This window comes from Ornithorhynchus anatinus, chromosome X1 (assembly GCF_004115215.2).
Source record: "Ornithorhynchus anatinus isolate Pmale09 chromosome X1, mOrnAna1.pri.v4, whole genome shotgun sequence".
Taxonomy (NCBI): Eukaryota; Metazoa; Chordata; class Mammalia; order Monotremata; family Ornithorhynchidae; genus Ornithorhynchus; species Ornithorhynchus anatinus.
This window is the reverse complement of record NC_041749.1, coordinates 21,073,322-21,087,715: the sequence shown is the minus strand read 5'-3', so window position 1 is coordinate 21,087,715 and position 14,394 is coordinate 21,073,322. Positions and strand designations below refer to the sequence as shown.

Here is a 14,394-nt window from a genome sequence, read left to right as displayed (position 1 = left end):
CTGAAGGAAGAACTGGGAGGATTTCATGACAATGAATGTGTGGGATGAATGGGAGAAACGAGTCAAGGTAATGCTGAATTTCCACAGGCTTGTGAGACAGGGAAGATGGTGGTACTGTCTACAGTGATAAATCCTTCCTCCTGCCAGGAACTACCCCCTCTTTCATACCCAACAGATCACAGTGTTCCCCATCTTCCATGCCCTTCTGAAATCACAACTCCTCCAAGAGGCCTTTCCCAATTAATCTCTATTTCCTTCCTCTTTCATCTTCCAGCTCCCATATCAACATGCCATTCAGTGTGTATATGTCTTACATGCTCTACTACATCCTCCTGCTGGCAATATACTTCTGTGCCTATTACCCCAGCTAGATTGAAGCTCCTTGAGGAAGGGGATCATATCCACTAATTCAGCTGTGCTGTCCCTACACCTAGCACAGTAGATGCTCAACTAATACCATATTTACTTGCAAATTGGCCCCACATTTTTGCAACATTAAAACAAGGGTGGGCATATTTTGTGGGGTGATATAAGAATTCAGTCCTGCAGTACGAAGGAGAAAAAAGAGGAGGTGAGGAGAGGAGAGAGAAAAGTAAGTGGACACCTGAGATTGCTCTCCTTCTTCTGCAGCATTCTCCCAATAGGCGCTTAAAGAATTAACACCCTCCCTTGAGCAACAGGCTCCCCTCAATGAAGAGACACCCCCCATCTCCAATGCACAAGCCTGTTTCTCCTATATTATCCCTTCTGACCCTTTTCTTCCTTCCCCAGTGCATATCTGGGTCAAGTAGGATCTCTTCTGCCATGGAAAAGACTATCTCCTTGGCTTTATCCCACTCCAACCCTTCTCCTCTTCCTACCAGTGGACACGGTTTTAACGGCTTACAATTAGGATGTACAAAAAACCTTTCTCTTCCTCCTCAGAAACTGGGCTGGGGAAATTACATGAAGGAGGCAGAGTAAATATGGTACATTGACTGGACAATTCGGCCAAAAGCACAAAATAGAGAGGTACTAATGAGTAAACAGAGAGAAAACCACACAAATTATTTGAGGGTACATCTGATAATAGTAAAAACTAATCCCACTTCCTTCACCCAAATTGAAAGAGAATGGGCTTCCTTAAATTTGTTTAGGGATTTCTACTCTCTCGTAAACAGGTGTCCTCATATACCCTAGCTCTGGGGACATTGAGGGGTCAGTTGGGGACATGCCTCAGAGAGGGTCACAGGAGGTGGCACCTTGCCACCAACAGTACAGTTACCACAACAGCTCAACTTCACTCCAACAGTCCACTTGGCTCAAACTGCTGCACTGGGAGGGAGCAGAATAGATTGACAGAAAACAGAAAGGTGTCGACGGGTAGCTCAAGACTTTCCCTGGCCCACATGGGGCTAACACTCTTAATCCCCCTTTAACAGAAGAGGTAACTGAGGCCCAAAGAAGTTAAGTGACTTGCCCAAGGTCACACAACAGACATGTTACTTCTAACTCCCAGGCCTGTGATCTATCCACTAAGCTATGTTGCCTAGGCGTGTGAGTCCCATGTGGGACAAGAACTGTGTACACCCTGCTTAACTTGTATCTACCCCACAGCTTACAAATGTGCTTAGGGAAGCAGCGTGGTCTAGTGGAAAGAGCAAGGGCCCCGGAGACGGAGGACGTGGGTTCTAATCTCGACTCTGCCGCACGTCTGCTGTGTGGCCTTGAGCAAGCCACTTCACTTCTCAATGCCTCAGCAACCTCATCTGTAAAATGGGGAGTAAGACTGCAAGCCCCATGTGGGACAGGGAATGTGTCCATCCTGATGACCTTCTGTCTACCCCAGTGCTTAGAACAGTGCTTGATACATGGTAAGCACTTGGGAAATACCACAGTTGGTGCTTGGCACATAGTAAGCGCTTAACAAGTACCAAAATGAATTACTTATTCCACTTGGGCCTCCACTCATTTCAAACCGAGAAGAAGGAAAGGGGCAGAGTGAAGCTCCCGTGCTCTGTGGCTCTTGAAGGTGCAGATGGAAAGTCGGGCTGTCCAGGAATAATAAGAAATGTCACCGATTTAAGTCCCGGAGATCTCCAGGACAACAGATGAACACCCTGCTGTTCCCGAAGCTGAAAACGTCTCTAGATTTGTTTTAAAAATAAAACGACGCTTTGCCTTGGGATGGAGTTGATTCTTGAGCCAACTGTCGATGTACAACGGCTCCCTGAGCTAGCTACGTTCACCTCCTCTCTGCCTACGGGAACCTCCCTTATGTTTGTTGTGGTGGGTCGGCGGGTTCGCTTGGTGCACGGGTGCCGATTTCACAGCCCCGCGCGACGTAGAGGGAGCTATAAATTCCACAGAGCTGCCTCAGCTCTCCTCTCGACAAAGCTGTTTTCTCCACATGGCTAAATGTAGTCACATTTGGCAAGGCACACTATCTTCACTGCTCTGCTCGTGAATTACTGTTTTGCAACGGGGCCTTTGTTCATTAGCAACACAGACAAAGAAACCGGAGCGTGATCTTCTCGGAAGGCGGCGTTCCTGCTTTTAAAGGGGAAAAGGAGCCTCCTGCCGATTGTGGCTATAACCAGCAAACAGCTCCAGTCGTTTGGGAGCCCAGGAGAGATTTAAGTTTTGCACAATTTCTTGAAATGAGCAGGGGTACAAGACAAAGGGAAAACTTGTGGGGAATTCACCGAAATGCATTAAGTATACAACCAACACACAGAAAACATAGCGGATCAGTTTCCATCCCGTGGTATGAAGAAGTTTAAATAAAAGCCCTACATAGTTAAAAAGTCCTGTGGGTTGGTGCCCCCCACCCCCACCAGTTTCAGATTCCTCCTTTGCTCTCTGTTCCCAAGGATCCTTTAATCGTGGTTTGAGCTTCTTGACTCTCATCAATCTCCCTTCTCAAGACTCTCACAACAAAGGCTTTCTACTTTTAGGCGGAAAAAAAAAATAACAACTTCTCCCTCTCCTCAAAATGCTTCCAGCTCTCCCAAGTCACCATTCTAGTTTCCTTTGCAAGCTCTGACTTTCTGCAAACTCCCTCCCCAGCCATCTCACCCTACGCCAGTTGTCCCGAACTCACATCTGGATCCACCACCAGCTCACGGTCTTGGGGACTGGATTATTGCTCAAAGAAGCTCTGAGTTTTCAACGTTCAAGACAGAATGAGAGGGAGACGGAGGGATTCATTTAGACACGTGGAAGAACTTCTTGACCATAAAGGTTGCTAAAAACTAGAACAACTGATTGAATGGAACGACACCTCTCCCTTGGGATTTTTAAGAGAAAAACAAAATGTGGGGGGGAGGGGGTGTTAGGTGATCCATCTGAAAGAAGGGGGATGGGGAAGATCTTCTCTTCTGGTTCCTCCAAGGACTAGGATGTTGGTAACCGGGGGAGAACCAATATCTGGGGACACTTTAATGCTGGCAAAATGGATTTCACTCCAACCCCTCTTCTGAGAATACAGAGGTGGACGTGACAGGAAACAGGGAGGAGTTGGAAAGGGGGCTGTTGGTTTCTGGATGGAAGACCTGCTACACAGATGGTCCCCCTAACTCCTTGTCAAATTCCCCCATGCCTTTTAGGAGACTAGGGGAAGGCCACTTCAGAGCCACCAACATTGCCCCAAGATTTCCCTGCCTTAGAAGCTCTTGTTCTCCTCCAAATATCCCCAAGGGCAGAAGCTCCTGTTCCCGCAGATGCCCTTGTTCATCTCTGGTGACAGCAACACCTCCCCAGCCATATAAATTACGGGATGGAAACAAGATGGCACTCCCCCAGCCAGCCAACAGAGAGAGAATCAAAGCACTGAAAGCACGTGGAAGAGAACCACCCAGAAACTTAAGGTCTGAGATATCCAGAGGGGTTAAAATGATTTTAAAACATATCCCTAAGGTCCCCTGCAATAGACTATATAAACCTCAGCATGAGCAAAGTGACAGTGTTTATGAAATACTTCTTAAATAAGGTCAGCGTTCTGTGCCTAGTTAGCATTCTAATAAAATGCAGAACTTGCACTGTTTGCCAGCTAGACGCAAAAGCACACTTGAATCCGTTCTGATACAATTGTTCTCAGATTAATATTTTCCCCATGAGTTTTTTTTTTTATTCCACTTGTACTTTTTTTTATTACGTGTGAGTTTCTCCACACATTGGTCCATTAAAGGGGATGAGTGGAACTAACTTTTCATCAATTATCACTACGGGCTTGGGTGCAGTTTCTTCACTGCCCCAGTATGTATTTCCTCACAGTTTAATAAATCTCCTCTCTGATCCTAGCATGGTGACCCACTCCTCATCTGACATTTGGCTGTAGCTTTCTTACAAGTTGGTTTCATGCTGTCGAGCTTTGAAGATGCTCCAAAGAAGCATAACCTGCCCAGTGTCAGAGCGGTTCTCCTCCCCACAGCCTATCCCATGTCCCATGCATTTTGTGGTGTTCTTCCTGCTTATAGGCCAGTACTACTTTAGGCTTCGACCTGACTGTATGTGAACATCTGAAGGTTGAGCTGCCGAGAGTCGACACCTGGAAATAACCAACACATTAGAAAACAAGAGTGAGAACCGGTCACGATCTGTCGTCGAAAGGTAATTTTGAGGTTAGAATCAAGGTCAGGGTTCAATCGAGGGATAGTGCCAGTATGACCATTTACAAAATGGCATTATTGACTACAGTGAAGGTTGAATTAATGCTACCACCTAGGTACCTGCACAGCCAAAGTAAATTTAGTCTTTAGTAAATGAGAAAAGTCACTATTCTATTGGATTTGGCACTCACGGCCAAAGGGAGTGGTTCTGCAGCATTTGTAAATCACCTGAATAACACCACCCAAATGCGTTAACCCAACTGAGAAGCAGCACTGTGTAGTGGATAACGCACAGGCCTGGGAGTCAGAGGACCCGGGTTCTAATTCAGCTCTGCCACTTGTCTGCTGTGGGATCTCGGTCAGGTCACTTCACTTCTCTGTGCCTCTGTTACCTCATCTGTAAAATGGGGATTAAAACTGTGGACTCCTTGTGGGACATGGACTGTGTCCAACCCGATTAACTTGTATCTATCCCAGCACTTGATACTGTGCCTGGCACATAATAAGCGCTTCAATATCATTACAAAACAAAAACAAAAAAACTAAATCCAGCTGTTGAATAGGATTCCAACTCAGTTCTAAATGGCATAAATGAATATGAATGACATGATTTTATTACAGATCTGGACTTAGGAAAGAGGACAGTTCAGGTCCTGGGCAAATAAGAGCTCTGGATACTCCAATCCCAAGGGAAGTCAGATGTTCCAAACCCATTAACTAGGAAAGACTCCAGTTATGCCCTGCTTTGCTTACAGTCCCACCCTACTCCTGCCCCAGCAGTGCCATTCACAAATAACTGTCCGATAAGTAGAAGCACAGCAATGGAGAATGGAAACTAGCTGGGTTTCCATGTCAGTGACAGATGCCTGAAGCCTGGATACTGACACCTCAGAGCTACAAATCCTCCCTCAAAAGGACCCTTTGGGTCTACACTCTGAACTGGGATAGGCACTCCGCTAGTTGGGCACCAACAGGGCTTCTGACGTTCCTGCAAAGTGTTTCTCCCAACAGGCAAAACTGGGCAAAAACCTGGAATGGAACCCTTCTAGGACCATCCTCTAGGCTGTAAACTCGTTGTGGGCAGGGAATGTTTCTGTTATATTGTGTTGTACTCTCCCAAGCTCCTAGTACAGTGCTCTGCACACAGTAAGCACTCAATAAATACACATGAACGAATGAATGAACCTGTCCTCAGCTTTATTTTGTCCTCTGGTCAGCTCTGTAGGGGCTGGACAGGAGGGCAGAGGTGGGAACCAGCCACCCCTCCCATTTAATCCAACTCAACATGTGGTCTCAGTGTGCAGAGCCCCAAATCAGTGCCTTGAGAAACACATCAGGCTCCAGCCCAACAGACCCCTCCCGACTTGGTTCCCACCACTGAAGGTTTCCCAATGAAATGCTCTTTACGCTGTTTGTCTTACAGGAGACACCCGAGAGGATTAAGGAAACCAATGGGCTCATTAGGCAGAGACCACCTCAGCTCTCTCTGCAGCCAGCATAAGGAGCTGATTCCCAAGTCTCAGAGGTCTGCCAAAAAAAAAAAAAACCAACCCTAACAACATGGAATGTAGCATCCTAACCAGGAAGGAATGATGCTAGCAGCCACCACAGGAAGGCTGATGTGAACTCAAGTGTTCAGAGAACATTCAGGAAAATATAAGAATTAAATGCGAACAGAAACACATTTTAAGGCAGAGTTTGGACACTCAAAACAACAGCTCAGAAACAAGAGTTTAGCAGCAGAAACCCAAGTTAAGCAAGCTTAAAATGTTACAAGCCAGCAAGGCCTCGGCAGCCACTTGTGCCCAAGCCAAAAAGAACATGATAATATATTTATGCAACACAAACCCCAGACCACATAAAAACTCCACAGTAAGCAGAGGGCTAAACTTCCAAATTGCTCCTCAGAATCAGCATACTCTGAAATTAGCAACTCAAATACACGGCAAAAAGAACTCGGTGCCGGGGAAAGCTGAAACAAACACACGGAGTTGCAGACTCGAGGATAGCAGAAGCACCGGTCGACATGACCGGTCATCATTTGCCACAAAACTGCACCCCCAAATTGGGGTTTCTCCAAAGGCTGTCGGATATGGAGACGGGGAGGCTCTTCAGCAGGCTGCCAGGTGCGATGTTGAGACTCCTGTACCGAGGAGTGAAAGGAAGAACTGATTATTAGGTTGGGTGGCGACAGCGACAGAAACAGATGAGATCTGAGAACACTCTTGTAATGCTGAGAATTAACACTCGGAGTCAGCCCAGTTTGGGGAAGAGTGGTTGCTGATAATGAATTACCTTGCAGAAAAAGGAGAAAAAAAAGCCTCAGAATATTTCACAGCCAGCTCTTCTCTGTGACTACTAAAAAGGGCCTGGGATAGGAGATTCACAAAAAGATGTGTTCATTCAATCATATTTATCAAGCACTTACTGGGTGCCAAGCTGTACTAAGCGCTTGGGAGAGTACCACATAACAACAAACAGACACATTCCCTGCCCACAACGACCACCGGGAAAGAGACCATTCATCAGCGCCTACGTACATTTGCCTTGTATTGGAAAGGGTTAAGAGAATCTTATATAATGAGGGTGGAGCACACTAGTAAATACAGCTGTTTCAAGTAAAAGCAATAACAGAGGCAGACACGGGAAGTCAGTAAAGGGAGGTATTTAGGGAAAGATAGAAGGAATGAAAGCCTAAAAAAAAAAAAGTTAGGGCCAAAAATTCCCCCAGAAAATCCAAAACGAAAATTATTGAAAAAGACCACAAAGAGCAGGCCCCTGGAGAAGTTATTAACCACTTGGATAACAATCCCCGCTTCATGATGAGAGAACCAATCAGCTGAAGGGAACCGCCAGTGGCAGAGCGCAGCCCTTCGACCCAGAACGTTCACTGGACTCGCTACTGAGCCAAAGGGGTGTGGGTGGGACAGGCTCCGGCCCAAAACACCATTCAAAGCCCACTCACCCACTCCTCCCTTGCTCTTCCCTACCAGCTAGGCCCATATCACCCATCACCTCATCTGTGCACCGACGGCCTGGGGCTTAGACGCTGGGGTTTTCTGTCCAGCTGTTTGGGGAGCTGCCTACTTGACCTTGGAACAACTGTGGTCAAGTGAAGGAAAGTCTCTGACATGGTGTTAGTTTTTATTGGATGCAACTGCTGGGCACTTTACTGTCATCTGGAGTGATGGAGAAAATTAAGTTACCACATTCTCACGTTTCAGGCTTTCGCTATTTTCCTTAGCAAACAGGAAATGTTTATTTAAATAGAGCAGTTTCCAGCATGTGTCGGAGCCAAGTTGGAAAGCAAAAATGTCAACTCCCACCTCCAAGCTGCCTCTGCTCGGACCGCACCTAGTGGGTGCGGAAGGGTGCTCGGCCTGGTGGCGGGCAGGAATATCCGTCCGTCTGGCTTTTTCTAGTCTGAGGCTGTGGTCGAAAGAGAATTACGTCTGTGGGTTCCTTTTGTACTCTAAAGGGTAAATGCAACATCTGTTTACTCTGTGCTTCATGGTAAATGTTATTGCATCAACCACCATTCACTTCCTTTCATTTTAGCCCTATCTCTGCTGCCCAGATAAATTACTCTGAAATCTCCGCTGTGTTTGTTTAGCTTTCTTGTGGGTGTCACTCTTAGTCCTAGACAAAGACAAACGTTTATAAGAGATGGAAAGGGATGTTCTTCTCCTCTGTAGAATGTGCTGATGTGATGATGGGGAAGCTGAAACATAGGCCGTGACTCTGATACAGCTTCAATTATTGGCAATTTAACAGTGACCATTCAAACCTCAGCCAATAGCCATCTTCTACTCACAATTCCTGTCAGGACTGAATCGTGAGCCAAAGTATCCCCTCACGGGCACAAACCACAGCAACAGCTACAGAAATTTTCTTTCAACGAGGGAATACACAATTCTTCGGGAGCGAGGGAAGAGAATAATGTTTTCTTCTTCGTTACTAAAAGAGTATCCTTCTCCATCCTCAAGGTCAGAAAAGTGGAAACAAGGAAGGTTACATGCATATCTGACCACGTGGCCTGCACACTGCCTCGCTCTGGTAAGGGAAGCGTCCTGGTTCGTTTAAAACGCCACTCAGAAAGTAAGGCAAAGTTTGTGTTTCTCGCCGTTTGCTTCTATTACCTAAAGCTAGTTGTGGGTTTTCTTCTTCACATTCACCTCTTCCTTAAGCAGTTTCTTCCAACAAATATTTAGTGTATTTTGGAGACACCAAACAAAGCAGAGGGTTAAGAGGACTGGAATATCCCAGCTGAGCTCAGGGACCAGGGGTTGGGAAGTTTACTTGGCGGTGGCACTCAGGGAGGTGTGGGTTGCTGGCTCTCTCTCCAGAAAGCCACCACTCTAGCTGACCTACTCTGCTTGGCTGAATATATCCGGGGAGAAAGGCAGCAGGGGAAAAGGCCCGGCCCGCTGCCGCCAACATGCCCCAGCCGTGGTGGTACTTATAGCTGGGCCAAGTGAGGAAACTGGTAGGCTGCCCAGACACTTTGGGAAATGACTCACAAAACACAGGTGGCTTCATCTTTGCCAAGCTCTCTAGGGAATTACTGCCATGTCGGAGACTTAAACGTGATGCTGATCACTCTAGCCAGAAATGAACACTGGGTCGATCTCTCGTTCATTCATTCGTATTTACTGAGCGCTTACTGTGCGCACAGCACTCTACTAAGCGCTTGGAAAGTACAATTCGGCAACTAATAGAGACAATCCTTACTCTCCCAGCTTCACGTAGGATCAGCTGGGTAGTGGGCCAGACTCTGCGTGACACCAGTTGCTGATGACATCTGTGTATACCGAGTGAGGTGGTGACCCAGGTTCCCTGTACTCTGGGGAGGTGGGAGACAGAGAGAAGGCAAGCAAGCGACATGCTCCATAATGCTCAGCGCACAGACTGGTTGGTGGATCCGAGGGTATGGGGAACCTACTGGCAACCTGGCCTTAGACCGACTCCCCATCCAAACTTCTGCTCCAGAGACTATATTTACAGAGCACGCCCTGTTAATAGTACTAATAATAATGATGATGATGATGATGCTATCTGTTAAGCATTTACTATGTGTCAACCACTGTTCTAAGCGCTTGGTAGATACATGCTAATCAGGTTAGACACAGTCCCACACGGGGCTCACAGTCTTAATCTCCATTTTACAGATGAGGGAACTGAGGCGCAAAAAAGGGAAATGACTTGCTCAAGGTCACACAGCAGACAAGTGGAGGAGCTGGGATTAGAACCCAGGCCCTCCTCCCAGGCCCATGCTCTATCCAGCGTGGCTCAGGGGAAAGAGCACGGGCTTTGGAGTCAGAGATCACGGGTTCGAATCCTGGCTCGGCCACTTGTCAGCAGTGTGACTTTGGACAAGTCACTTAACTTCTCTGTGCCTCAGTTACCTCATCTGTAAAATGGGGATTAAGACTGTGAGCCCCATGTGGGACAACCTGATTCCCTTGTGTCTACCCCAGCGCTTAGAACAGTGCTCTGCACGTAGTAAGCGCTTAACAAATACCAACATTATTATTATTATCCACTGGGCCAGGCTGCTTCCCTGTTTTTACTCTTGATAGGGCACAAGGTTCCCCCTTTCAGGGTCTCACCTGGCAAGTTTCCAGTACTCTACCAAGTCTCGGCTACAGGAGAGACAGTCAAGCAGAGGCACGCCCATTCCCTTCCTACCTTGGGCAGTGGCAAGTGAGTGGAAGGCAATATGCTACCGGTCAAAACTCACCCGGGCTGGGCAGCAGCGGCACAGGAGAGAGTCGAGTTTACTGTGCGGGAGGCGGCAATGGTAAACCACTTCCATAGTTTTACCAAGAGAACTCTACGGATACATTGCTAGAACGATTGCGGATGGAGAGCGGGATGTTCTGGGAGAGATGTGTCCGTGGTGTCGCTATGGATCAGAAACGACTTGACGGCATAAGACAAGACAAGGGCACGAGGTAAGTCCAGAAAGCGAGGAGAAACACTGTATACAACCAACCAAATCTTTCTCTTCTCTGTGGGCCAAGCCTGAGGCGACGGTACCCAAACAGCTTAGATGGAGAGGAATGTTCCAGGCCTAAGTGGGGCTCAAACGTTGAAGGGGGACCGTCAGGAGTCTGCCGAGTGACGTTTCTCCACCTTTCAAGACCGGGAAATATTTGAAAAGCCAACCCTCTTCCTGGGATAAGTAAAGCTTACGCCTCACCCCTCCACCTCTGAAGCTTAATACACGATGAGCGGTTCCTCTTCCCGACCCATCTGTGGGGGATCCCAGGGGCTTAAAAGTCAGGAGAGAGAGTGGGTAGTGGGCCTTAACCCAGCGCCCTTGCCACCCGCGCCCACCCTCCCGCTCAACTCCCAGGTCGGTCTGAGGTGGGGGCAGCAAGACTGCCCGGAAAGTCTCTGGGAGATCCAAAGTTTTACATTTTGAGCGAAGATAAAAACGATAATCCTATCCCAAAAGCTGACATCTGAAAAGTAAATATTTGGTTGCACAATTGGGGTTAAAGCGAGGGTCAATCCATCAAAAGTCTCCGAACCGACCCCCTCTGCCAAGCACGGAAGATAGGAAGGCTGTGCGGTTTGCAAGATTATAGCGTTTACTCTCATTAAGGGTCTGTCAGCATTTCCATTCGAGAGCCCATTTTTGAGGCATTTATAACTCAGCCATAAAAATTCACCCCAGGCTGAAGCCAGGCGTGGCGGAGCCTCAGCTCTAGTGAGGGAGGTTTTTCGGAAAGCCCACGCTGAATTCATCTGGGGCCTCCGGAGTTTTTGAGGTTCTCTAGCCCCTGCCCCTGGCACGGGACAAGCCAAAAAGTTCCCGGGACGCGGAGAGGCGCTCCGAGGGCCGTGGGTGGGCAGCCTGTCCCCCGCGGGATCGCTGCTACCGGTGCTGATGGTGGCGAAGCACTGCGCTAAGCGCTGGGGTGCACATTACTACTGGTAATAATCGCGCTGTTTGTTAAGCGCTTACTATGTGCCAGGCACCGATCTGAGCGCTGGGGTGGATACAAACAAACCAGACCGGACACAGTCCCCTGTCCTAAGGGGGGGCCTCATAGTCTCGATCCCCATTTTACGGAGGAGGAAACTGAGGCACAGAGCAGTGACTAGCCCGGCGGCGCTGGGATTAGAACCCACGACCATCCGACTCCCGGGCCCCATCCGCCACACCGTGCTGCTTCTCCAAAATGCTCCGGGCTTCTCCTTAAGGATGACGGTATTCGTGGAGCGCTTACTACGTGATAAGCCCTGGGGTGGTTACAAGCAAATGGGGTTTGGACCGAATCCCCGTCCCCATGGGGCTCCCAGTCTCGGTCTCCCCCGCTCCCCCCTTTGCAGAGGGGGGAAACTGAGGCCCAGAGGAGGGTTTAGACCGCGAGCCCGTCATTGGGGACTGTCTCTGTTGCCGAATTGTCCATTCCCAGCGCTTAGTACAGCGTTTAGACTGAGAGCCCATCACTGGGCAGGGATTGTCCCTATCCCTTGCCGAATTGTCCATTCCCAGCGCTTAGTACAGCGTTTAGACCGCGATCCCGACACTGGGAAGGAACTGTCCCTGTTGCCCAACTGTCCATCCCAAGCGCTTAGTCCGGTGATCCGCACGGAATAAGCGCTCCATAAATACTACTGAATGGATGGATGAATGCTCCGCCCAGAGCGCTCAATAAGTACTACTGAATGAATGCTCTGCACAGAGTAAGCGCTCCATAAATACTCCTGAGTGGATGAATGAATGCTCCGCCCAGAGCGCTCAGTAAGTACTACTGAATGAATGCTCCGCACAGAGTAAGCGCTTCATAAATACTACTGAGTGGATGAATGAATGCTCCGCACAGAGCGCTCAGTAAATACTACTGACTGAACGCTCCGCACAGAGTAAGCGCTCCATAAATACTACTGAGTGGATGAATGAATGCTCCGCACAGAGCGCTCAATAAATACTACCGAATGAACGCTCCGCACAGAGTCAAGCGCTCCGTAAATACTACTGAGTGGATGAATGAATGCTCCGCACAGAGCGCTCAATAAATACTACCGAATGAATCCTCTGCACAGAGTCAAGCGCTCCGTAAATACTTTTGCGTGGATGAATGAATGCTCCGCACAGAGCGCTCAATAAATAGTACCGAATGAATGCATGCTCCGCACAGAGTAAGCGCTCCATAAATACTACCGAGTGGACGGATGAACGAACGAGAAGGGGCTTGCGCGGGGTCCCGGGGGAGGGGAGGGCGGGATCCGAACCCAGGCCCGCCGCTGTCCAGCAGGGGCGAGGGGGCCGGGGCCGGTCCTGAGAGCTCACCTCCTCCAAGAGGCCTTCCCAGACTGAGCCCCCCCCCCCTTTTCCCTCTGCTGCCTCTCTGCCCCCCGCACCTCCCCTCTGCTGAGCCCCCTCTCCCTTCAGCACTCATCTGCTCATTTATATATATATATATGTATATATAATCTATCTTTCTGACCCTATTTATTTTGTGCATGAGGTGTCCGTCCCCTCGATTCTATTTATCGCTCTGGTTTTTGTCCGTCTGTCTCCCCCGACTGGACTGCGAGCCAGGGAGGGAGAAGCAGCGTGGCCGGGCTGGGGAGTCAGAGGTGCCGGGTTCGAATCCCGACTCGGCCCCTTGTCGGCTGTGGGCAAGTCACTCCCCTGGGCCTCGGTGCCCTCGTCTGCAAAATGGGGATGAAGACTGGGAGCCTCACGTGGGACGACCTCATTGCCCCGTATCTCCCCCAGCGCCTGGCACAGCGCTCTGCGCCTCCTAGGCGCTTACCAAATACCGTCCTCATTATTATGATGTTCTAATCCCTGCCCTGGGTTCTATTTATGGCGATCAAGTTGTCTTGTTTCTGTCCGTCTCCCCCGATTAGCCTGCGAGTCGTTGGCCCGGTTGCCCCTTCCGAGCGCTCCGCACCTAGCGAGCGCTCAGGAAACCCGTCCCGGGGCGATTCACCGTGAGCCTCGACCCGAGGCCCCCGCACCTCCCGCAGCGCGGAGACCAGCGGTGCGCACAGAGTCGGCGCTCACCAGCGACCGACACCCTTCTTCACCTTATTCATTAAATGGGCTGGAAGGACGGGATACTCACAGGCGCTCGGCGTTGCGGGGGATGCCCCGGGGCACCGCCCGGAGGCCCAGCCCGTGGCAGTCGACGCTGGCGGCGGAGCAGGTACACTTGCCGGGGCAGCCGGCGGCCGGCGGCCAGCGCAGCGCTACGAGCAGCGTCAGCGCCAGCGCCAGCCGGGCGGCCGGGGGGCCGAGCCCTCGGCGGCCGGGGGCCATGGACGAGCCGGGGAGCCGGGGGGGCGGGGGGGAAAGGCAGCCGGGGGGCGCGGGCGGCGCGGGGGGCTCAGACGCGGGGGGACGCCTGCAGCCGGCGGGCGGGGGCTGCCCCGCTCCGCATGGCCCTACCTGCCCAGGTGAGCGGCGGCCCGGGCGGGCCGGTCCCGGGGCTGGGGGTCCCGGGGCGCTGCGGGCCGCTGCGGGCTCTCGCTCAGCGCCCGCTCTCCATTCACCGGTCGGGGCAGTGGCCGGAGTCGCGGGGCTCGGCCCGCCCTCCTTTTTTTCCCCCTCCCTCTTTTTCCCCCTCCCTCTTGGTCCTTCGCCCTCCCTCCTTTCCCCTCCCTCTTGTCCTTTTCCCTCCCTCCTCTCCTTTTCCCTCCCTCCTTTCCCCTCCCTCTTGTCCTTTTCCCTCCCTCCTTTTCCCTCCTTCTGCTCCTTTTCCCTCCCTCTTCTCCTTCTCCCTCCCTCCCTGCTTTTCCCTTCCCTCTTCTCCTTTTTTTCCCTCCCTCCCTCCCCCTCCGA

General features: G+C 50.3%; 1 protein-coding gene across 1 annotated transcript in view; it reads right to left on the bottom strand.

Moving 5' to 3' along the window:
• Positions 1-13,872, bottom strand: part of SLIT3 (slit guidance ligand 3) — a 592,453-nt gene extending 578,581 nt beyond the window's left edge. The window contains exon 1 of the mRNA XM_029051206.1: positions 13,679-13,872. Coding sequence (XP_028907039.1) covers positions 13,679-13,872 — 194 coding nt within the window. The remainder of the gene's footprint in view (positions 1-13,678) is intronic.
• Between the last annotated feature and the right edge of the window lie 522 nt (positions 13,873-14,394).